At 38.1% G+C, this 25,124-nt stretch overlaps 1 protein-coding gene across 3 annotated transcripts in view; it reads right to left on the reverse strand.

Annotated features, from left to right (window-relative positions):
- Positions 1-5,115: 5,115 nt before the first annotated feature.
- The window catches only part of FHIP2A (FHF complex subunit HOOK interacting protein 2A), a 33,765-nt gene continuing 13,756 nt past the window's right edge, over positions 5,116-25,124 (reverse strand). For all 3 annotated transcript variants that reach the window (XM_051618214.1, XM_051618213.1, XM_051618215.1), the window contains 12 exons: positions 22,952-23,245; positions 21,906-22,102; positions 20,643-20,757; positions 20,462-20,538; positions 20,162-20,354; positions 19,014-19,183; positions 17,996-18,139; positions 16,281-16,371; positions 14,416-14,559; positions 10,556-10,696; positions 9,403-9,506; positions 5,116-9,310 (listed from right to left, as the gene is read on the reverse strand). In XM_051618214.1, coding sequence (XP_051474174.1) covers positions 9,205-9,310; positions 9,403-9,506; positions 10,556-10,696; positions 14,416-14,559; positions 16,281-16,371; positions 17,996-18,139; positions 19,014-19,183; positions 20,162-20,354; positions 20,462-20,538; positions 20,643-20,757; positions 21,906-22,102; positions 22,952-23,245 — 1,776 coding nt within the window. In that variant the 3' untranslated portion in view covers positions 5,116-9,204. The remainder of the gene's footprint in view (positions 9,311-9,402; positions 9,507-10,555; positions 10,697-14,415; positions 14,560-16,280; positions 16,372-17,995; positions 18,140-19,013; positions 19,184-20,161; positions 20,355-20,461; positions 20,539-20,642; positions 20,758-21,905; positions 22,103-22,951; positions 23,246-25,124) is intronic.

Here is a 25,124-nt window from a genome sequence, read left to right on the forward strand (position 1 = left end):
ATATAGTTGCTGAACATACAAAGTTTCTGTAGAAAACTGAGTCAAGGCTAAGAAATCAAGCCCCTTCCACCACACAGATTAATACCTTAAGAGCTGAAAAGATGAATTGCACCTGTATAGCTTGTGCTTTTTAAAAGTTAAATTAAGTCTATATATATGTAGTTCCTCTTTGACAGCTTCCTCTATTAATAGACTAAGTCATGCAGCTGTCACATGGAGAAAAAAACTATTTGTCACTCAAAACCACAAACCCAACAAAATTCTCAGAGATTGAGCATCATCTCAGTGTGTGGACAGTAAGCAAACTGCTTAAAAATAACTAAACAATTAGCAGACCAAGACACAGTGAGCAGGTGTAAAAAATAATGTTCCTTGAAATGGCACCAACTGCCACATATGCTCATTGGAATTATTATCATCACATTACTTATAGTTCCCACACTTTTGCTTCTTTCATCAAATGAACTAAACAAATCATGCTTTACAGGGTAAGAATATTTCCCATTATCCTGAACTATCCATTATTATGTACTTCCACGTTCTACCCCAGAGGTAAAAGGCAGAAATTTTTCATGTTACAGCTTTCCCCTCTTAGGCAAAACCAGCCACAACACTCCTTGTCAGCATCTCAGTTGAGAGACAATAACTGGAGTAGTTTTGTAGCTGTGGTATGGTCCCACTGGTTTAACAGGTCACATCTCATCATATCAAGGCATTCCTTTTTTTCACTATTCTGTTTGGTTGATATTTAGAAACAAGAAGGTAACCTAATAAAAAAAAAAAAAATTGGCAATTAGGATCATATTAGTAGATCAAATTGACATTTGGAATTAATTATGAAAGGGTGCTCAGTTTTGATCTTTTAAAACATAAAAATGAGGTCTGATAAATCTAGTTTTCTGCATATTTGTCCTCTTGGAAACATCACAGTTTATGGTCATTTGTTGGTTGATATTAAACCATCTCCTTATTTAATGATCCAAGCTGAAATCATGGCTCCAGAGAAGCAGACATTTAATAGATACAGCACGAAACTGCCTGCACTATTTTGATGCATGATTTACCTAATGTTACTATTACTGAATTTCATAAAAAGTCAGGGAACAGCAGAATTCTAAGCTGTTAATGTAAGGTCTTGTTTACTAATGGCAAAGCTGTCTTCTGGCTTATGGCTATGAGAGGGCAATACTTTCATCATCACTGGCTTAAATGTGTATTTTACATGATCCTGACAAGTTTTTGCTCATGTAAGCAAGGCCAATAGGTTTGGGTGACTGAATTTTGATCCCTAATTCTTTAGTCTTTGGTTCCCACAGAATTTGTGTTTGATTATTCAAAGAAAAAAAAAAAGCCATCAAAACAATAAAATTTTGAGGAATCAGAATATAAAATATAGTAAGCATACTTTTCAGATCTATATAGGAAATACAATTCTCCTGTCTTTGTCTTTACTTTTGTGGTAAGGCTGTGAGATCCCTCCTGAAGGTTACAAACTGTTACACTTCCCTTGGTTCAAGACACCAGTTGTCCCACACCTGCCTGAGCAGACATGGGTCCTCTGTTCCTGCACTGAGCTGGCATCAAATACGGCTGTTGGCCTGCTCAGAACTGTTGCCAGGTCACTACTTGTGCAGACGTGTTCTTTACATCTGTAGCAGGTGTCTCCTTAAATGTCTGTCTTTTAAACATGACCAGGATATAGTTTTCTTCAGGCATCATAGGAAACTCATGACACCCGTTTTTTTCTTCTCTGCTACTTTTATTTCTTGTTTTCTTTCTGAAAATCTTAAAAGCTTATCAGAAATAGAAAATGAGTTTGCAAAGCAGGGAGTGAAAAATTTGCATCATTTCTAATGATGGCAAAATTCCCACGGATACTAATGTGTTTGGGTTTTCCTTCTTGATCCACTCCACCATGTTTGCCACATAGATAGGATTTCACTTGCAGACTCTGGAGCTGGACCTAGGTGGACAGAAGCAGCCCTGCTTTTGTCTGTGTTGTCCTTACCATACCCTGCCTGCTGAACTGCACAAACTGCTGACTGCAAAATCCCCAAGGTGAAGGGCAAGATGAAAAACATTTTTAGAGATTTGAAAGGATGGAATTAACAAGGCAGGAGAACGTGAGTCTCAGAAGGCAGGATAAGCAGTACAAAGATTTCTTTCCTTTGCAGGAAGCTGAAAGGAAAATTGTCTTCAAATATGTACAGTGTTGATGGACATTCTGCTAACAGTAAAAATAGGAGTCTCTAAAAAGCTTAGGAAATAAAAATTCATGACATAAATTAAGAAAAATGAACTTGACAGGTGCTTCCTGTGGCTGTGGAGATGAGGGAAGTAGGAGAGGGTTTCTCAACTAAAGGACAATGACGACTCAAGAGCACAGGTAATTTGTTTCTTCTCTCCAAAGCAGCTCAGCATGGGGGGGATCCTGGCCAGGCTAATCAAGCCGCACCGCTCGCCACGTGCAATGGGTGCTGCTTCTGTGAAGAGGTTAAATGAGTCGCATTTTGGAAGGCTGAAAATTGCTTCTCTCAGATTGCAGCAACTTTCCTGATTTACAGGAAACACTCAGGTGGATCTGTCAATCTCACTGGTTTCTAGCAGAACAATTACAAGTTACCCAGGAGGCTCTAACTAGCTGGGAATCTGAGGATGTAAACGCGCATTTATTTCTTCTCCTCATGACACGGGCAGGTTTCCTGTTGAAACATTCTGTGTTTTGTCCAGTCTGGTTTTAAAAGTGCAAGGTTAAAGGCTCCTTCCACTTCTCCTGGTCTAGAAGCAATCATGGTCAGGAAATTTTCACTGACAATGAACAAGTATTCCTCAATGACATCACTTATTTCCTAATTGCATGCTGATAAATTAGGCTCCATAGTTCCTTTGGTCTTGGTGCTCATGGCATTCAAATCTTTTTACTGGGAAGTAATGTTACTCTAACCTTAGGCCATAATTTAACTAGGCTAAACTAAGTTACTTCTGTTGTTCTCCTTCCGTAATCAGTTTAATATCCCTTGCTGTTTTCTGAACTTCCTGTAGTCTTTTTGTATGCTGTTACTCAGCACAACTTACATTTTGGCCATTTTTCCTCTCTCCAAAATGGAAATGGGATGCTGTACATCTTGAAAAAATACATGTCTTGTTTCTGCTGTTTCCAGTGCAAATTTCTAAAGCAGGTTTGTACTTACTGCCTAGGGCTCCTGGGGAGGATACCCTCCCTCTTTCCAACAGTTGTTATTTCAGAGAACTGGTCCCTTCAGAACACAATGAAGTTAATCTCTTGAAAATGAAGATGAATGTGATTAAGAAAAATATGCTTTTCTTCATGTTCCTACAGCCTAGCACTGTAACAGGGTCCTTCCTTTCATGTGTTTCCATATTTTTCAGTACATATGAGAGGGAGGGGAAACTATACAAACCTCTAGTGAGTTATGATGCCATAGAACAGAAAGGCAAAGCTGGCAAGATGTATCTACTTCATCAAAGTTACAAGTCACTGACAAAGTTGTCAGTTCCACAGCACTATTCTAGTGGATTTTATACCACCAGCAGCATTTATCGTAATAACCAGCAGGGATTTAGTGAAACATAGTTGAGAATATATATACCATCCTAGCAAGTGTAATTCAAATAGCCTGGTGAGATATTGTGTTCCAAGATGCATCTGTTGTTCCTCATGGATTTGACTCCAAAAGCAATGCCAGTAACTAGTTGAAACTTGTAAAATTTAACTTCTACACTTGCTTTTTTTGGCATTCCCAAGAAGTTTATGACACCTGAAAACTTCAATCCAGCATATGCTTCACTTGATTCCTGATTTGCTCTTCAGTTCTTGTTCTCATCCTTCAAAGGGAACCTCGGCTGATAAAGGATGCACCAGGAACACATGGGTTTAGGCTGAAAGTGCTCATACAACTTCTGACAGATTCATTTCTCTGAGCATTAATCCACTTTAATCCAACTGGATCACAGTTGGACAACTACCAAAATCTTTGAGGCTTTGACAGCACCAGGTCTGTTAATATTTAAAGGTTAACAAATTCAGTAGATCCTGTGCTACTTGTATTTGCTCTGAGAGGTTAAACTGAGAATCTGTAAAACAAGTTAATGAATATAAAGTAGAGACCACACACTGATAATGCTGTTTTTTTTTCCAATAGGATGTAAAGCCCAAAATTCTTGCATCAGAATGCAAATGCCATAAGATTATCATGCTTCAACAATCCAGTCATTTCAAGGATATCAAAGGAAGAGGAAAATACAAGGCAATATAAACTGTGCAATTTTGATACAACTCCCTCACTGCTTGAGGAAGCAGTGTCCCTAAATCTCTAAATACCTCATGCAGGCACAGAAAATAAATGATCTGGGGTGGGAGATGACAGTCTCTGAGACCCAAGAGCATGGGGTGAAGATGCTGAGAGCTGTAAAAAAGCTGTCAAGTGTATAATCTTGCAGTAGCTGTCTTGTTAAAGATGCAAGAGCACTTGCAGCTGTTAAATACTGAGGAGAAACAGCTTAACATCCAAGTGCAGCCCTCAGAGCAGATCATACAGATCAATGAGGTTTCTTAAAAGCTCGTGAAAACTTGAAGGACATCAAAACTAGGTAAGATACTAAGGAAAAATTCCCAACAAATACAATTCTAAAATATATAAAACCCTATGTATAGAAGCCTTCCTCAAAGGCCCTGAAGTGATGCCTACTCATGTACATGACATGTATATCCAGTGCCACCAGCTGACGCTGTGACTGACACACTCTGCCCTGAAATGCAATAGAAAACCAGGGTCTTGACCAGTTGCAGTCTTGAAAGACATCAGTGCTCTCACGAAGAGCCATAGGTAATCTGTGTTCAGGATGTTCCATCCTGGCCATTTGCCTTAGCTTCCAATTTTCATGGGCAAGCGTATACTGGTTCACTCTGAGCCCTGCACAGTGTAGTTCAGCACAGGAAACACGTTTATTCCCAAAGATGCTGCAGTGACAGACTCAAAATAAATGAAAGGACTTCAGGATCAAAGGCCTGATGTAAAATGGTTTTAACATTTTTTGTCTCAAGGTTATTCATACAAAACTTACTATGGATTCTTTAATAATAGCAGCAGTCGCTTCATTGAAATTAATTTATTTTGAGAATATCCCTTTTAATCCTCCATGCATTTTTTAGCAAAAAAAATTGGAATTTATCACAACCTCCTTCATAAAACTTAATATTGTATGTCTGGTAATGTGGCTGTTTCAACAGTTCCTCAATGGAAATCCCACACCTGTGAAACCTTGGCAACACTGTCAGTAAGTGACCTACACAAAGTTTAATAGAAAAAAATTTACTGAATATCCTCTGTTTAATGTAAACAAGGCAGGAGGCAAAACAAAGAGTATATATTTTATATAGCTACACTATTTTACAGGGCACAGAAGGCATTGAGGATCATGGTTTTAAAACCCTGTGGGATACACCATGTCAGATATGGATTTTGCAGGTAGCTCCAAGTCTACTACACAATCCTTCGATTTTACCTGACACTTCCATTTAGGATTTCTTTAAAGAAGGCAAATAGGACTAGTAAAATGCCATTTCTGAAATTATAGAACAGGTTATGGTAGAAATTGCCATGCATTTAGAAAGCCATTCCATGATTACTCATGCCCTGTAAAATTAAGTGTGACCATCTTTACACTAATTATAGTGTAAGCGAGCTTGGGATTCTGGTCCTTTTTTTTATATATATGTGTATATATATATATACACACACACATAGGTGATGTACAACCAGACTCAAGCTGTGTATCAAATCACAGCTTTTATATTGCACAAACAAATACATAGTAAGAACATTACACAGACAGGATCTGAATACAAGGAATATTACAGACATATGAGAAACTAAGGACAAACCTGTTCTACCAGAGCTAGCACATGGCTTATTACAAATGTTTCTATATCTGAGTCTAAATCAAATACATACTATAAATGGAAAAAAAAAAAAAAAAAGTAAAAATGTGTCTATTTACACACATGTGCATCAGGATTAAAATGTGGTTTGGATCTGCTTTTTGAAATAAAAAAATTATTCTAGTATTACCTCTCAAGTATTTCAACCTAATTTTAGTGGCTGTATTTTCTAAGGTAACGATCACTTGCACTCCCCAGATATCTGGAGGATCTTCATAGGCTGTGAACTTCAGGCCATATATTTTCTCAGGTGTCCATCTCTGGGTAATAAATAACCACATACAAACACACACACAGAAACAAAATGGGCACCTCAATGACATGCATAGATTGGAAGGGTGAAAACATGGACTTGAACTAAATTCTAACCTTTTTTAAAAAAAAAAAAAAGTGCATGGAAAATATCATCACCAAAAATAATTAAATGAGTTCCATCTCTTTAAGAAAGATTAAATCACTTTTATAAAAATAAAGGTAGTTGTTACCATGTCTGGTAAAATTAAGGGTTTATAGGCAACACTCACAAAAAGCAGTTTAGATTTAAGCAATGTTAAGGATTGCTTCACTTCCATCAGGATGGATCCATGTCTTCTAAATTTATCAACTAAATAACATTTGGTTTGCAAGAACATCACCAATATTGCTGGAGACCAAACAACTATATCCTGAATTTAAGGGTGCTTATTTTTCTCATGGACAAGCGTGAAGGAATTGTGTTTGCAGCTCAGCAGACTGTTTTGCACTAAAATGCTACAGAAGTTGCAACAGTCCTTCCAGAAGCTGACTGATACAATTCCTTACAATGTAATGAGCTCAAGTATCAGTGAAAACAACAACAGAGGTGATGTTAATGCTATCATTTGAGATCAGGCATCTCGAGTGGCTTTATAAATTGGTATATTAATTGGAATGCTCTTACAAGTTTTGTTTAACATTTCCCTCACTTTCATTTATAGTAGTATGATCACTTCCAGTTTACACTGAAATTGGGACATTAGAAATATTCTGGAACATACACTTTAAAAAAATAAATAATGAAAATAGAAAATTTGAGGAATAAGTAGTTAAGCTCCAGCAAAACCAATGAAGACTCAAATTCAGTAAAGTATGAGCATTTGTGCTCAACAGCTTAACTTTGTTCATGGAAGAGATAGGGATTTAAGTATAAAACTCCTGAAATGAAGCTTATATTCAACTGTTTTGCTGAATTGGGACCTTATTTATAACTCTGCATAGACACTGACATGTGCTAAACTAAGTGTCAGGTATGTTACATTAACACATAGCCTAAAAATTATTTGCTATTTTCAAGGTATGTTTCTAAAGGACAAAAATGAAAAAAGTGTTACTTTAAAAAACCTTTATCCTCCTATGCTGCTTTGACCTGAAAACACTTCAGGGCTAAATTCAGCAAGAAACAGGTAGGTGAGGAAGTAAAACACGCTTTTGTGTTCCAGATATTTTGTACATTACTAAATGCTTTGTACAAAAGCTTTTCAGTATAGGGAGCCACTGAATACAGGATTTACCTGCCAAGATGTTTCCCCAGTTCCACAACTGCTCTCTCCAGCTGAACCTGTATTGGAAGCTTTTACAGCAGGACCCTCTTCACTGTTGCAACAAGAATAAATTTAGCCCATTAACTGTGACACTGTTCTAATTAACCTGCTAACTTAAAAGGCCTCTCAACATCCAGGTGTCATAAATATTAAAAAACCAAGACCTCAAAGGCATGATTCAGAGCAGACTCTGATTCTAGGTACAGGCATGTAAATCCAGAAAAATTTTAGTGACTTGAGTAAATTAGTCCATATTTGCATATGAGCATGACATTTGAAATGGGCATTAGCTGTGCAAATAGGATAGGAGGACGAAGAAACAAAGAAATACAATGTAAACACAAGGAGCTAAACTCTACCTTGTTAGGTTCACAGGGGCAGAAAGAGGTATGCCACACTGGTGGGGAGAGCAGGGGAGGTCCCTCCCCAAGTCCCTCAGTGTGACTGGAGGGTTAAAGCCCAGCCACCTGCACCTGCCAGTGCAGGTGTGGCACTGAGCAGCAAGAGCTGTCCCAAGGGCAGGCTGGCATTGACCCAGAGAAGTCCACATGGGATGGCCCTCCACTTCCAAAGCTATACTATTTACATTGGAAAAGACTCGCTGAGAGACATTTCTGCATCCCAGCATGATGAAAAGCAGGCTTAAATTTTGGTCCTATATATATATGGTATCAATGCTTTAACTGAATTGGTATCAGTTAATCTTTTGCTGGGCATTTCTAAAAATGACAGAAAGTTTATGCTGCCAATTTTCAAGGCACAAGAGTCTTAAACCAATTCAGGCTACATACCAACATAAAAGAATTATTATGTATTATGAAATTAAAAATACAGTTTCAGCAACAACTACTAATGACCTATAATTAACTTGCCTGCAAAGGTGACACGAGTCAATAAACTGAAGTTCACATGCAAAAAATTTAAAGGAAATCTAGTTATGCAGATGACCTAAAGAGCTATCACTTGGAATGACAAGAGACAAACATGCTAGAATCATGTATGCTTTGGATATATTTGTTATGGATGTGTTGCTGAATCAGGATTAATTCCATTAGTATTGATTTTATACTGATATATCTCTTGAAATAATCTACGGGGGAATCAAGTTCAGAGTTGTCTTTTAGATTCAAACAAAAATGATCCCTTATTAACAGATCTTACTGTATATGGATTAGTGAATTTTTTGAACCTCTGTTTTTTAATAATATACATTGCAACCATAGTTGTGATTTCCTTTCATATATCCAACTGAAAAGAAAAAGAATTAAGACATAAAAATGCTGTAATATTAATTTGCTTTTTGAAAGTAATATGGTCACAAAACAAAAAAACTGGCGAGCCCCAGAACATACAAAAGACCCAACTCTCTAAACACTGTCATTATAACAGAATAACCAAGGTCTGATGTCTGTGGTTCTTCATTCAGCTTTTGCTCTTCACACAGTGGCTAGAAATGCTATGTATTGGTTTTTACCCAGACGCCTTTAATCACGTTCTAGATCCATTTAAATCCCCCTCTCTTGCCATGTCAACATCTGGTGAAAGTAACAACTTCCAATTCTGCCAAATGTCAACTGACACTTTGCCAGAAGGCACCACCTCTTACTATCTGGGTGTTGTCAATAGTCTTCTAGACTGAGACAAGCAAGGTGGTTTTACACCCTGGCAACTCATCAAGGCTGCTTATGGTGTAGATGAGGCATGATACTTCACAAAAGCAATCGCTGCCAGCTCTTTGCAGAATTCTTCCAGCACAATCACGCCCTCTAGTAACGTCATGTGGTCAATGCTGAGAAAGAAAATAATAGCAGAGAATCAGGACTGGCACACAAAGAAAAAAACAGCCAGGGGTCTTGGAGAACGTACAATGTGTTTACTCACATGGGCCCTTCCGGCTCCAATCCCAGTAGGCGTTTTCTGACCAGCAGAAGTTTGGGAGTGAAATCTGGGATGCGCTGGATTCTAACCATGAGGTCCCCAACGACCTGTAAAGCACAAAGCCATCAACACACCAGGTTCACCCCTTTGCAGAACCTCTTGAGAATCCTCATAGGCTCACAAAATAATATGGAGAGCAGCTCCTCTGCCCCCAAAAGGGTGAGTGGGTACTGAAAGTAGACCCAAAAGGACAAAACTCTTAAGCCTCACTTGCTGTTGCCACAAATGGCATTGCTTATTTTAATTATGTCCATGATTAATTTGTCTTAGTAAATGTTGACGCAGGCAACTGACCAGTAAATTCCTGGGTTTAGGGAAAGCACAAGGGGAGAGTGTGAAGATTATATTTTGAAATGGGGAGGGCTGCTGGGAACAAGGGAGCTCAGCACTCCGTTTGCATTGGGCAAGCACCACTAATAGGATCCTGATCAGCTTAATAACAGCTGGTGCGTGGGGTAGGCGAGGGCTCTGACTGAGAAGGCTGCAGTGTGACAGGCAGCCAGCCAGCTCTTCTAGGAGGAAGGTCTGGCAGGAAGAGATGGAATCGGAGAGGGAAAGGAAGGGACTTTTGATAAATCCAGGACTTCACTGTCAAGAATAGCCTTTATCAGAAAAAAAAAAAAAAAAAAAAAAAAAAAGAGGATAAGCAGATACATTCATCCAGGCACAGGGTATTCAGGAGCATCCTTTGCTTGTGAGGGAATCAAAGCTGCCTCTTTCTCACCCAGATGCAAACCTGCTCTTGGCCTGTTCTTACAGCTCTGCCTGACCTTGCCTGCAAGTGACTGCAATGTGACCTAGTCCAGTTTAAAGCAACATTGTTGCCAGTGTATATTTTGCATCTACACAATAAAACTAAGCAAACATACAATTTTCAAGTCATGCAGAATGAAGACAGGCTGGGAAACACATTTCCCAATGTCTGTGGTAGAAAACCCCTAATTCTGATTTTCAATTCAATAGCCAAATATCTATTTTCAGTGAGAAGCCATTTGCCAACTTAAACTAGCCAGCAACTACTGCCACTGACTCCAAAGTTAGTAAATACATCACTGCTGTCTAGCCATATGTAAATATTAGCTGTGTGTTTACTCACCCTGACAATGACAGAGAAGAGAGACCTGCAGCCAGAAGCCAGGTTTACATAAGGATCCAAAAGGTATTCGTGTATATGAGGATGGGGAAACAAGGACAGTTTGGACAACACTGACGTAACTTGTAAATTTACATCATAGGGCTGCAAAAAATATATAAAAGAGAAGGAAAACACAGTGCTTAGTTATGTTCATGCTGGCTTCTTTTGATCCAGAGAGTGTTTATTTAATTGCTAGAATTATATACAGGGTTATGAATATATAAAAATAAAAAGTTACATTAGAAGACAGGCCCCAAACCTGTGCTTTCCACAACAGGAGTGATGTGAACATGATAGTTGGGTATTAGATGTTATCTGTATAACTGCTACAACCACTTGAAGCTTTTGCACACTTGCTTATTGTAGGGTGTCTTCTTATGAAGCATTTCTTTAGCTCAGCAGCTAAACACCATAAAATCAGCCTAGATTAAACATCTGCTTGCTTCTCCTGCATAAATGTAAATGATAAGAGCTCAGGAAACTGAGAGAGAGAAATCCATGTTTATGGCTAGTATGGTATTTCTCTTCTTCTACTTTCTTTTTTTCTTGGCAAGAGACATTGCAGAATGCCTGATCCTCTTGTGGCAGCATTTTACAGGAGATGAGACAGCCCTGGGCTGGGAAAGCACCATGAAATTCTGAACTGTTTCTCTACCTCTTTCCTCCAAATCAACTATATGGGAGAGGCAACACTGCCAGATGCTATCAGTCCTAAGGAAAAAAATAGTACCTAACTTTCTGGGAAAAAAACAGTGCCTAGCTTTAAGGTTATCATTCCAGTAAGAAACTCATTTCCATGAAAGCTAGTATTTTCACCACAGCTTCTTTATGTTCCAAGTACTTTTTTTTCCATCTTTGATTCTCTCATCATAGTGAGACAAGATGACAAATGAGTGGAATTTCCTTCCACCTATTCAGCAGTGGAACAGACTACATTGACAAGAGATGGCCTTACACCAGCCTGATGATGTTACCAACACACAGATGGTTTAACTTCACCTTATTGGTTTCACCTGAAGCAGATTAGAGGGCCCTGAATCAGTCCCATTGACTGTATACTGGCTGTAACATCCTCAGTGGCATAATCACATCTCAAAGAAGATGATTTAATGACCTCTAATTATCATCTTTATACTTTCAAGTTAGCATCGCACTGAATAATCTGGTAACAGTTTTTTCCCTTTTCCAGCCTAAAAATTTGGAAGAATTCAGCTTCAGATTATGACAGGTATATTTAGATATGTCTATGTGTCTAAGCTCCCATTAGCCTTGGTTCAGGCAACTGAGCCAAGCTTTCAGTCAACACAGTCAAGGAAGCTGAGATGGTGATTCACTTTGCACTAAAAGAGACACCAACTTGCTTTTCAGTCTTAACAGCTTTGAAGACTGCCAGGGCTGTTCTGACAAAATTTCCACTGACTAAATGTGGACACCTAACTAGCATTTAGGCATTTTATTCCTGAATTCATAACCACACACTGCTGCATTGCAAAGGCAGTAGTCTTAAGATCTTTTGAAGTGAAACACGTATTTCCCCCAGTCGATAGCAGGGGGTTTTTTGTACTTGATATTCTAGCAACAGATTCATCCCTATCTTCTGAGAAACATCTATAATCATCTTTACCATCTTTGGTCAGAGATGTTATAGATAAAAGAGATCACTGCATTTTGAGTTATTCTGGAAAAGTTACTCTGCAGACAGAGACACAAATCCCTTACATAAATCCATTCCACTGTCTACCTAGCTGAACTGCAGGAAGTCTTTAGAGTTGTCTGAGTCAGTCAATTCATTAGGAAGCTTTGAAGCCATGAGTATTATCTTGTGTTCACAAGACAAGAAAGAAACAAAGTAGTAACACGTGCTGCATTGTTCAGACAGATTGCTGTTGTGATCTGAACTAATTGAGAGCATTATGGAAAGCTGCTTCTTCACACAGAGCTTTTATTTCTATCCATATGTCAGCAGTCTCAGTAAGACAGCCTTGTATCAGATAACTCTAAAAATCTGCAGTTCAGAAAATTCTTAAAAAATTCTTAGGAAACAGTCACTTCCATAGAGATGTATAATATAAACAGGAAGAAGGAGGTACTGTCGAGCAGATGAGATACAGGATCTGAACTGCCTTGAAGGTTACTTCACTTGTGTGGCTCAGCTATCTTCTCTCAGAAGCTGTTAACAATTTTAATTCTTCCGGAGTCAAGAACCATCTTCGACATCACAGATCATAGAATCGTGCTTGTCTAACCCAAATGTGCGTCCTGCTGACAGGCAGTATATCAAAATGGGCACCATGTGTCCAAGCCAGATGCCACTTTTGTCATAATCATACATATCTGACACTTGGGTGGTTTTCAGAGGATGTTCTGTACTTTTTGTTTAATTCATGTGTTATTGCTCAGACAAGCTTTCCTTATGCATGAGGCTTGTTTTTCCTAAGATACTGATGTCCAGGTTTCTTCATTACTCTAATCTATAACCATTTTAGCTAGTGGAGTGTGCAGAACGTGTTTACTGGAAGCAAAACCCTAAGAATACACAATATAGCAATGCAAATATTTTTTTTTCTAATTTCTCAATTAAAGAAGTTGGTGCTCTCAAACATTCTTCTCCCATCAACACACTCACTGAGGTAACCTAGAGGCTACTAAGGGCTTCCTGACACGTTTCCTAAGCATTTATATATTCAAATGGCTTTCGTCCTGCTTATGACCAGGAAATATGGCACTATCACAGACAATGGTTTATTCTGTAGATAGCTCCACAAGCAAACCAGAAAAGAATTGTACAGATTTCTGAAACAGCTACACCAGCTGATATTACAGGAAGGATAATCTAGACTTTTCTAGAAGTTTTCAGGGGCAAGAGGAGTTATCTTCTTGATCTTAAGCAGCAATATTGGCATGACTAATGAGTCCAGAGATCAGAGAAGACAAAGAAATTTTCACACAGGGCAACCCTCTGTTTCACCTCCCTGAGCCTTCACTTTGCTCCTCCCCAGAAAGACTATGTCATGCAGGATGCCTAATACAGAGCAGACATCAGGAAAATTCACTTTCTTTAAATTCTTTTGTACTAATCTGGGTCTGACACACCACACCTCCTTTTCAGAACAAGGAGCCAGTCAGATCATATCTCATTTGTTTGCCCTTGGCAGCTATACCTCTATTATTTGAAGATAAACCAGGGAAAAAAACCCTACTTTACATTGCAGATGGAAAAGGGATACCTTTTAGAAACTTTCCAGGCAATGATAACAGTGTTTTTCTAACTGTGAAAAACTGGGGGAAACGTTAGCAGTGATATACTAAGTTCTTTTCAACTTACATAATGACATAAACTACTTCCAGAACACAACCTCAGATTGAAGTTCACTGAAATGTGGCAGAAAGGAGCTGTACAGTATTTTATTTACTGAGAAATGGAAATGCTTTTAAAGTGTAAATGTAAGAAATTAAAACAGAATCAGTGATGGTAGTACTGAAGGATTCCTATGATACTATCTTACCCGCTTCTTTTACTTAAAGGATACACTTTTCTTACTTATTAATTTAATTATATTTCTGGTCAAGGAAACATTTTGTACACACAAAAAATGGTTAACGAAGATAAGAGAGTTTTTGTTCTCTACTTCTGTTGAGAATGCTGATCACTGTAACACCCTGCAACCTACAGAGACCTGCACCACAGACATGGGATGTCCCACAATAATATGATGCTATAATAGACATCTGAGTGGTGGGAATCCATGGGATCTTAGAGATTAGCCCTTTAGTAGTGATTAAAGTATCAGAAATGGAATGATTAACCTTCTTTTCCTTACCTGATCAAGAATCCTGCCCATTCTTTCAAAGAGGACTCTCAAGAAGTGTCCTTCAAAAAACGATGCTTCTAAATTGCACTTTTCCAAAGATCTGGGAGATCCAGGCCACTCCCACCGTAAACAGATGACACAATAATCCCGGAACTAGAAAAAAATAGCAAGGAAAACATATTCAAACCTCAGTGGAAACCGTTTCTTTCCTTTTAATAGTCCATACACCTTAAAACCATCATCTGTAGCTACATGAAAATTATAAGCCCCCAAAGAACTGTCATTCTAAAATAAACATGATCGGTTTCTATTGAGGCACCTTAATTTCTTCTTGACATTCATGCTATTAGAGTAGCTTCAAAACCACTGGAGAACAGAGCTCCCAAAAAGCAGCTGGGGCCAAAGCACAAAGCAAAGTCAACAATACCCATCCCAACCAGAGTTATTCTAAAGCAGGAATTGTATTCAGATACAGTCTTGTTGTTGAGACATGAACTGTATCATGTGTATTTTATCTTGCTATCTGATCTATATTGCTCCCTGATTCCCAGGACAGGAAAGGCACATGTGTGTATATGCAGGAGACACAAATGAAAAAAGTACTTCAGGGCTTCCTCTTCCCTGTCTTTGTTTCCTACCACCCATAATGGTCTTTCTCAACCTCTTCCTCTGCCCTGGATTTGCTGAGCACCCCCTGATGTCCCACTTCCAAGGAATTATACCTTGAAAGGAGCACAGGTTACAGCAGTAAAAATAAGGAACACACAAATAAGCAGTAGTAAACGAGAAACAAAACAGACTCAGACATTCTTCACTGCATCAAGCTTACCTGCTTGTAAGGGCTTTCAGGAATAGAAACATGGAAGCAAAACAGCTATTTGGATGTCATAACAGCAATAGGCAGGGCTATTCTTAGGGGGGGGGAAATACTTTAAGAGTAGCCATATGATTGTCAGGAAGGGACAGAAACCAATTCTGTTCTCTAATAACTCCCAGAATACTCTTTTCCCCAAGGCATGAAAGAAATACAAAGATGATACGTGCTTTCTGACATCCAATAATAAAACATAGGGGAATTTTATATCAACCTGTGTTTCCTTATTCTCTATTTTCTATTCCTTTTCTTTTCAGGAGAGACTATACATAAAACAATATAATAAATATAGAAATCCAAGCTTCCCATCTTAAACTGCTGATACCATAATTCAGAGGTTAGGGAATTTTTGAAGTAGCTACTAAATATACCTCTCTCAGTTACTCTACTCTTTTGCATAAACTTTTCCATTCTAGAAGATTCACAGTGCTTCAATAAAAAAGATGCAAAAAATCATTTATTGTCTTACAACCAAGGAAACTTTACATTTGTAAAAACAAAGCCTGCATTCATTTCAAAGCAGTAAATCATGAAGCCTTCCCTACCTACCAAAACTCCCAACTTCAAACCTGAATGCCTTAGACTGCCCATTCCCTGTTATGAGCCACAATTTTTAAAGTCCCAGATTGCATAACTCCTATGCAGCATTTTAATTTCCCTTTAGTCCTTTGAAGCAGCTCGGCAGGCAATTCTCCAAGAGAATGCAGATAAATGCAAAAGCAAATTAAGAATCTATCACCAGTTCAGATTTTCTCCCAGTGTATTTGTTATATGAATATTAATGCATTTAACGTCATTCATTATTCCCACTAGAGTAATAGAAGGCAAATTCACTGTCAATAGATCACCAAAGGTAAATTTTCATTAGAAAATAAAAATTGGGTTTTCCCATCTTCCATTACCAAAAAAATGCATTCAGTAGGACTATTTATAGAACCACTGAGATATTGTCATAAGCATTTCAAATTCTCAAGGACTAATGAAGACCTCACTGACTTACTTGTCTGTGGGCATCTCTGAGGTAAGTGTCATAACCTGTACCCTCCACATGGTATGATGACTTAGCTTCATCAGGTACAAGACAGAGAAAACTAAAGAGAAAAAAAAGTACATTAATTAGTATCTAGAATCCACAGAGCACCAGATCAATACCTTCTCATCATTTGTCACAGTGTACACAATACTGAGTTGTCTGGCTAATTAATCCACACATTCTACCTAACTCTATGTGAAGAACAGAGAACATGAGACCTATTTAAGAATGACCATTCTAACTACTGTTTGCAATAACAAGATGTATACTTCAGAACTTTTGCATCTAGCACTAGAGGTAAAATCCTCAGGAGAAGCATTTTCTGAGAATTAGCAGACAGAATGGAGATGAAAAGGAATATTCATAACCAGGTCAAGTACTTGCTAAAGGTCAGACTCCACCTTACTAGAGCATATGGAAAATTTACGGGGAAATAAATGAGTCAAAAGACAAGGAGAAATAGGGTTAAAATTCTTGTTAACCTACTGCATAGGCAGTTTTGTTTACCACAGTTCCTTATGGTAAAAAATGAACATCTAAGAACATAAAGGAATATTTGCATATAAATGTCCCAGTTACAAATGTAATTGTCTTTGCCAGGTATGCAGTGCAAATACTTTATGTCCTTATTACTTCACCAATATCTGACCTAAAAAGCATAGTGAAATTCTGAATCTTAAGAGAGAGGCAGTGTCTTGATAAAGTAAATATAAAAATGTAATATTTCTGGACAGCAAAATAAAATTCAGTCTTTGGACCCAAATTTCAGCTTTCTCCAAGGACCCAAAGAACTGCTGGAATCTCCAGTAATATTTATATGCAGAAATATATAGTAGCTAACTTTACACATGGAGCTTATCTTCTTTGAAAAAACACAAATTTGCAAAACATGGCAAACCTTGAACACCTGGAAAACATCTTTATTCTCTGAAGGAGATGACAAGAGGTGAATTTAGGAGAATGTTCTTTGTGTCTTTGCTCCAAACCATATTCACCATTAACTATATGTAGCAGGACTGGGGGAAAGAGGGCAAAAGAGACTATGCCATTGTATGCTGCCTGTCCTTGGGCTGTCTGCTTCCTCTGGCTAAAACCTTTGATTATTTCTGGATAAGCAGATAGGTCAGTGCTGGAATACCAGTGTTGCTTTGCTACCATCTATTAGCAGAGCAAACAGCATTTGTCCTAGTATTAGTTGCTAAGAGAATTACCATCACTAAGTTGCTTAGAGCAGAGCCTGTCCTCTCTGTGATATCCAATTTGCAGTACATCCAACAATCAGAAAGGTATGTTACAGGTGACAGAGATGCCCCTTGATTTTCAGGGAACAGAAGGTTATCTCTAGCATGGCAATTATTTACTTTTATCTATGTGTTTAAGGAACTTGAGGAAAGTTTAGAAAGTTTTATAATCACTGAGGCTTTCATAACAAATTCTGAGTATTCAAGTGGGCTATTAGCTGTGAAGTTCTATTTTTCTCATTTATGTTGAATTATTTTTACTTATTGTAAGCTCTAATCTTTCAGGAGTAGCTTTCTGATAAAATGCCACAATTTCCTTCTGAGGAGTCATTTTACCAGCTGGCACAGAATAACATCCATTTCAGAGTACATTTAATTTGCACAGTGTGTGCAGACACCCACACATTCAGAGATTTCTTAAAAGTGTTTGTTTCAACTTACCTATTTACAATTTTATGAACTTCAGTCTTCCCATCATTTTTTGAATGATCTGGACTGACAGGTGGAGAAGCACTAAGCCACTCTTGAGCTGATAACGTGTTATCTGGAGACAGATCAGTAAATAATGGATCTTCCTCTAGGTCTCTGTGAGATTGTATTAGACAAAAACATAATCATTCACAGAATGTTATGAAAGGCAGGAAAATCTGAGCCAAAAGGCATTTTTCTGATTTTCTTCTCTGAACAACTAAGATGTTTGCCAGAACACTATCATATGCACATCTTTTTACCTTATTAATATACAGAAACAAAAAACTTTACAAATACCCAACAAACTTGGTTTTGAAGAAAAATCCTAACTTCTTGATCTCAACAACAGAGAAGACATTTTTGTGTGGCACAGAATCACTGCACTGAACCACTTACATGAGAGAGAGAATTATACTCCAGGAAATAATTTGATTATTTGAGAGGACTCAGAAATATCTAAATTAAGATGCCCAAAATAGCTGGTGTGACTAGTCCTTACCCCTCCTTTGGTTAAAAACAAAGGAATTCCAAGAGTTATGTAGGGTATTTCAAAGGACTTTATGTAAAGTGTCCCAGAAAAGTTTCTCCACTAAAAAATTAATATAAGAAGAACATAAATGTAAGCAAGACACCTAAGTGATTGACTTCAAGAATAAACTTGCTAAAAAAATACAAACATGCATAGACTTAAACTATGTAGATGTGTAAGTAAATTGATATATTTGGTAGATGCATAAGTAAATAGATCTTGTTCAGGAAAGAGGCTTTTGATAACTTTAGCTTTTCTGTTACTGTTCTAACAACTTCCCTAACTTGCTGTAATAATTTCTGCATCACTTTATGGATCCAGATTAATATATACAGCACTCAAAGTACTATCCATGCTCACTTTTCTTTCAATTACTGGAAAAAAACCAACACTATTTAATTCTATAAATAAGGATCCAAGTTAGCTGTTGTGAACACTTTCCTTAAAAAACAAACTTACACTGCCCCTGCAATTTGTCCATTCTCTACCACATCTTTATCTTCTTGACAGAGAGGCTTGTATTCTATGTAGTTTCTTTCTTCTAAATTTCTCAGAACCAAATTATAAAGGATGTGCTCATTGGGCTTCTGCAAAAGGTGCTCAAACATTCGTAAAGTCATGATGCTGATCTGAAAAACAAAAAGTAAAAATTCAATAAACTGATGCACTGTTTACATCTGGTTTGTACATCCTACAACACTGCAATTACTTATTTACATTAGGGAAAGAAGCAAAAATCCTAAGAAAAATTAGGAAATTGTTAGGCTGAATGTGGTACAAGCATGGATGAAGAGTTCATACACATTTTAAAATCAGTATGTGGACTATTTTTTTCCTGTAAAACAAAAATTGCTCTAAAATCTGCCAAAATAACAATATAAACATCCAGAGAACTTAGAGCTTAGCTTTCCATATTATAATCAGATCCATGCTAGAAGATGGAATTGTGCAAGTGAGACACAGAACAGGACTGAGGTAGTGATAATTACCCAGAAAAGAACGAAGTAACACTGGGATATTGTGACTAGAACTATAGGAGACTTTCACATTGAGATATTACACAGGCTTTTAAAAGGAGACTGACTTAAAGCAATACAGAGACAGTTTTTCAAGACAGCTTTAGAATGCTTACCTTTGCAAAAACCAACTAATTTATACAGATAACTGATTTTGACGGGGGAAACAGATAAGCATACTGGAAAAAATAGATATATGAAGGCACAGATCTGTATTTCAAGCAAGCATGTTTTATATTTGAAAAATGACAGAATTGATACAACATGGAAGATAACAGTGATGCAGACTAAAGCATGAATTGAAACACAGTTACAGAAACAGATTTTGCCCTACCTTGCAGATGAGCAAGCACAAGGGGCAAACAAAATTAGCAAAGAATCTTTATTAACAGGAACAATGTGCTAGCTGTAAAAAACATCTTGACTTTCATTTTCTGAAGGGAATTTGTAGGGTTGGCAGTCAGAACTCTCCTCCTTAGCAAAAAAAAGTTTGCTGGCACAAATATGAAACTCCTCACTATGCTGTTTTTACAGACTCCACACAAGACAGAACTGGCCAGCAGACATTATTATATTATTACCACTCCTCACCTCATCACAAATGTGATCACAGTGTTCGATCAACCTGTGTCGCAACGGGTGTCTGTTGATGTCTGCCAAAGTCTCTGGCTCTCTGTGCTCACCCAGGATAAAATAAACTACCTCCTGCAGCAGGACATCTGAAGTCACTTGGCGCACAATGCGATGCAACAGTGCAGTTGATGTCAGGATTCCGATCTCTGAACTGAACAAAAAATTCCATGTCAGATATGTAGTGGATTTCAGCTGAAAAGAAACCAACCCAGCTTGATTCAGAGGCTGTTCTGCTGTGCCTTGGAGGATGCTACTCACGTTTGCATCAGCTGGGGTTCCATAACATCAATGAAAAATCGTTCCCGCACAGCTTTTGCCATAGCAACAGCAGTAGTCTGAAACCAAAGTACAAAATGTATGCCTCAAACTCAAAAGCTAAGAAACAACTGGAAACATTTGTTTGCTGAACATATTTGTATCATCTGTAAACATTTCAAACCTTTTGTGCTTCTTTGATGAGTTGATCACAGTAGTCAAACCATGAAAGAAAAGAAATCAACGCTCTTTTCCCTGGAAAAGCAGATGCATCTTCTTTGTGGCTATAGGAATCCAAACTAGAGAACAGAGGGGAAAATACTTTAGTCTACAAGTAATTAAAGAATCTTGGACTTTATTCTTACTGAACTTAACAGAACAATTAATGATCTACTTGCAATGAAGTGAACAATAAAATAGCTTTTCTGCTGGTCTCTACTCATCTGGCAGTGCTTTTAACACACAGGTTTTCAGTGGGATGCTTAAGGGTTCATAGTATGTACAGCAGAACAACTCTGGTTAACTGTTTCTTGAGTCAGAATGGAAAACTGATCACCTAGCCTGTTCTCGGAAACACAGACCACAGAAACAGAATCAATAATTCCTGTAGTCAGAGAACCATAAAATGAAGGGAATTGTTCTTCTCTGCTCTGTAAGTGACCTCAATCAAGTCCACCCAAATCACACTGTATACCTGAACTAGATTGTATCTTTCAAGAAAAAAATATTAAAAAATCCCAACTTAAAGGCTCCATGGAATAACAAATTCACCATTTTTCTTGGTAGAGCAATCCAATGATTATTTAATCTGCTATTCAAAGCTGTGGGTTTTTCCCTTCTAAATTCAAATGCCAACCACCAGAAATGTTGGTAGTTATTTTGCATATACCTACTTTTTGTCTTGGTACTAACAGATCATGAGCAACAGATAATACTGAAGGAAGAGTGGGGAAGATAAACGTTTTGAGAATCTAACATGCAAGCAGTTAGGATAACAGGCATGTATCTTTTGCTTCATGCTAATGAGTTATGGCATAACTCTTTCCTTCTCCTTTTTACTGCAAAAATTTTGCAGCAACAGCCTATTACCAAAGAGGCAGTGAAAATTTCGTTTCCTAAATCCTTAACGTGTGAACAAGGAAATGATTTGTACATGATACTGCAGCTACACCACCACAAATCACCCATGTAATTCAGTGGAAAAACTTGCCCCCTGAGGAATCACCGGAAGGGACTGGCAGCCAAACATGGCCTCATGTCAGATACCACACGTACACTGGACACGTGAACTCGTACCACGGTGCTGCAGTTGGGATCTCAGCTCTGCTCCTAAGACCTTAGCATGGGGGGCTGAATATTTTATACATCTTATCTACCTATAGAAAGTTAGTTTCAGGGAGGAGAGTAAAGTCACCTTAGGTATTAAATACAAAAATAAAATTCTTACCCCCAGTTAATTGCCTCCACTGTTTCAATGTCTAAAGGATCCAGTGACTGAGGCAAGGCTTTGTAGAGGGTGGCCAGCCTGTCTGTCAACAGTTCACATAAACAAGTGCTCTGAGACAGGCACTTGGCAGCTGCTGGTTCTGGCAAACTCACCAAGAGCATGAGGCCTTCACAGGCCTTCACTGCAATCCGGCCATCCTGGCAGAAGGGCAGGGAAGAATTAATCAGAGGCTGAATGAAGCTCACTTGAAATCAAGAAGTAAACATCTCCCAAATAAAACCTCTCCATTTCCCCACAGTGTGTAAATGCATTGTTTCCTTTCCAATGATTATAATTTATTTCTACTGAACCTGGATAGTACACAATAAAGAATCTCACCTGAATCCATGTCAAATACTAAGAAGCAACTGCAACCCTCAGGTTGACAGAACTAGTGTTGTAGATCTGCTTAAGACTGAGAGAGCAGCAGATAATGGAAACTATCACTTAGTAATAATAAGGTATATTGGGAGACTGAGTTTTCTGCTCTCAACACTGCTGTAGCAATTAGAGGTTCACCCACTCCCCCTTCAAGTTTTCTGAAAGAATCTGAATATGAATTAGAAGATGGAGCTGGGTAAGATTTACAGAGGTTGTTTTTAAAAGAAAGCAAACCCCTAGAGATAGCCCACTGCCTTTACAAAAAAAGTGGGTTTGGTTAAGTCAATACAATTGAAAGCAGTTTTGAAAATACTCTTTTGTGGTATATTCAACCAAATGATTATCCTATGTAGCTTGTCTATGAAACATGCCCATCCTATACAAATTGCTCAAAAAACACCTATGTTACCATCAACAAAAACAATATTCTAAAATAGTATTTTTACTTTAAGCTGAAATGGCAAAGAAAACTGCCAATTTACAAAAACTGCCTGCAAAACAAACCTCATATTTGTATAGTTAAAATACAATGTGTATATACATGTGTGTTCACTCCCTCTGCCCACTTGGCACATTTCATTTTCATTTTATCAAATTAAACAGAAGAAAGAAAAACAACAACTCACAGGACTTTTAGTGAGGTTTAGTAGAGAATTCACTAAATTATAGTCTTGCTTTGGACCAACAGTGGAGGACTCAGGTGATGATGTGACATTTAGTTCATCCAGACTGAAAGATAGATCATCTGCCTGCTGTAGGAGGTCATCTTCCTTCTCCATTTGCTCTGCTCCAGCAGCACTGGGGGTTTCTTCAGACTGAACAGGCTGTCCCGTGTCTGTTGCCAAAGACTCCTGGCCTTTTAGCATGTCTTCTGTGATTACACTTGCTGATCCTTTGGAAGCCATTGCTTTTAACTTATTCTGTAAAGCATTTTGTTGACATTACATAGTTGAAATTACTGTTCATCTGTTTGCAGGTGCCAGGACTGCAACTCTACTGGTTGCAGGAGCGTGGGAGTTTTTAAACCTAGCATTTTTTTAATCTGCTTATATTTCTCTTAAGCCTTGCACCATTTGGCTGCATATGCCATTTGCAAAGAGATGGCATCTTTTTCTCTTCATCCCTAGGGCACATACGCACTTGCTTTGCCCATTATTTAACAGAAGATTTTAATTTACCTTATGAGTGCATCTTTAGACCTTAGCACATGTTACAAAACATCCCTTTGACCATTTGAGGTCCAGGCCTCAAATTCATCTAACACCTGAAGCTCTATCTCCAGCTGGAGTCATACAATTAAACTAATCCTCAACTTCTTGAGATTTTATCTTCAATAGGAAAGAGGAAAAAAATAGAGCTTTTATGACAGCATGTGTTTCTCATGAAAAAAAAGCTCAGTAGATTGGACAGAAAATACTAGAAGTTAGCATTGGGTGCTGGATAGTAACAGATCAGAGAGAACCTTCTCAGAAACTACAAAGCATCTCTACTTAGTCTGAAATAAAGCAACCCATTTCTCTTCCCATAAATCTGTCTGCAGCACACAAAATGACATTTATATTTTTGCTCTGTAATACCAAAAAGAAACTCACAGCAATGCAAGAATTCAGTGTTCCTCTGGCATAAGCACTGGTGAATAATATTTTACTAGAACCATAAATTAGACTTCAGCACAAGACATTTTTTCAAGTGAGTATAGTAGTGAGATTATAAATCCAGATAATGCCAAAACTATTTCAAATGTATCTCAAGCATTAATAATTTAAAATTTGGGATTAATGGCATTTAGTACACACAAACCAGTAAGGCTTAACTACATGATGGTCTCAGGCAGCAAACTAGAAAACTGCTGTGAATACTTGCTTGATATGCATTCTTTGTGGAGAACTGGTCCTGAATGTTGTGATACACCCACATAACTGATACCCTGGAGAGGCAGCCCAGTGGCAAAAGCAGCACACCACATGCTATAAAATAAGTATGATTTTTGACTACACTAGAAAAATTACTCCTTCAACATACACTATTTTTTTTTTTTACACTGTGAAATGCATAAGGCTGCCGCAAAAATGTGTCTATCTCAACCATGCCTGTCTATCCCAAAATCTTCTAAAGTTCTCCAGGATCCTCCCAAATATTTTATCAATACACAGGAGTATCAGAATCATAATTGTGAGCCTTGCACACAAAGCAGAACCAAAGGCTGGAACTGCATTTCAGTCCCAGGTTATAGACTGTTGCCGGCACTACTCAACTAGCAGGTAGGGTTGCCAAGGAAAAAAGCTAAGAAGTTTTTCAAAAATTCATAGACTCATAGAACTATTCAGGTTGGAAAAGCCACTGGGGATCACCCAGTCCAACCATCATCCCTACTCCACAAAAAGTTCTCCCCTAAACCATATCCAGCAACACCACATCCAAACGACTCTTAAACACATCCAGAGGTGGTGACTCAACCACCTCCCTAGGCAGCCTATTCCAGTGTCTAGCCACTCTTTCTGTGAAAATTTTTTCCTAATGTCCAAGCTACACCTACCCTGTTGCAGCTTGAAACCATTCTTCTTGTTCTATCACTGATTACTTGTTAAAAGAGACCAGCACCAACCTCTCTGCAATGACCTCTCAGGTAGTTGTAGAGACTGATGAGGTCTCCCCTCAGCCTCCTCTTTCTCAAACTAAACATTCCCAGCTCCTTCAAGCATTCTTCATAAGATTTATTCTCTAGGCCCTTCACCAGCTTCGTTGCCCTGCTCTGTCCTCGCTCCAGCACCTCGATATCTCTCTTGAATTGAGGTGCCC

Source organism: Apus apus, chromosome 4 (assembly GCF_020740795.1).
Source record: "Apus apus isolate bApuApu2 chromosome 4, bApuApu2.pri.cur, whole genome shotgun sequence".
NCBI classification, from domain to species: domain Eukaryota; kingdom Metazoa; phylum Chordata; class Aves; order Apodiformes; family Apodidae; genus Apus; species Apus apus.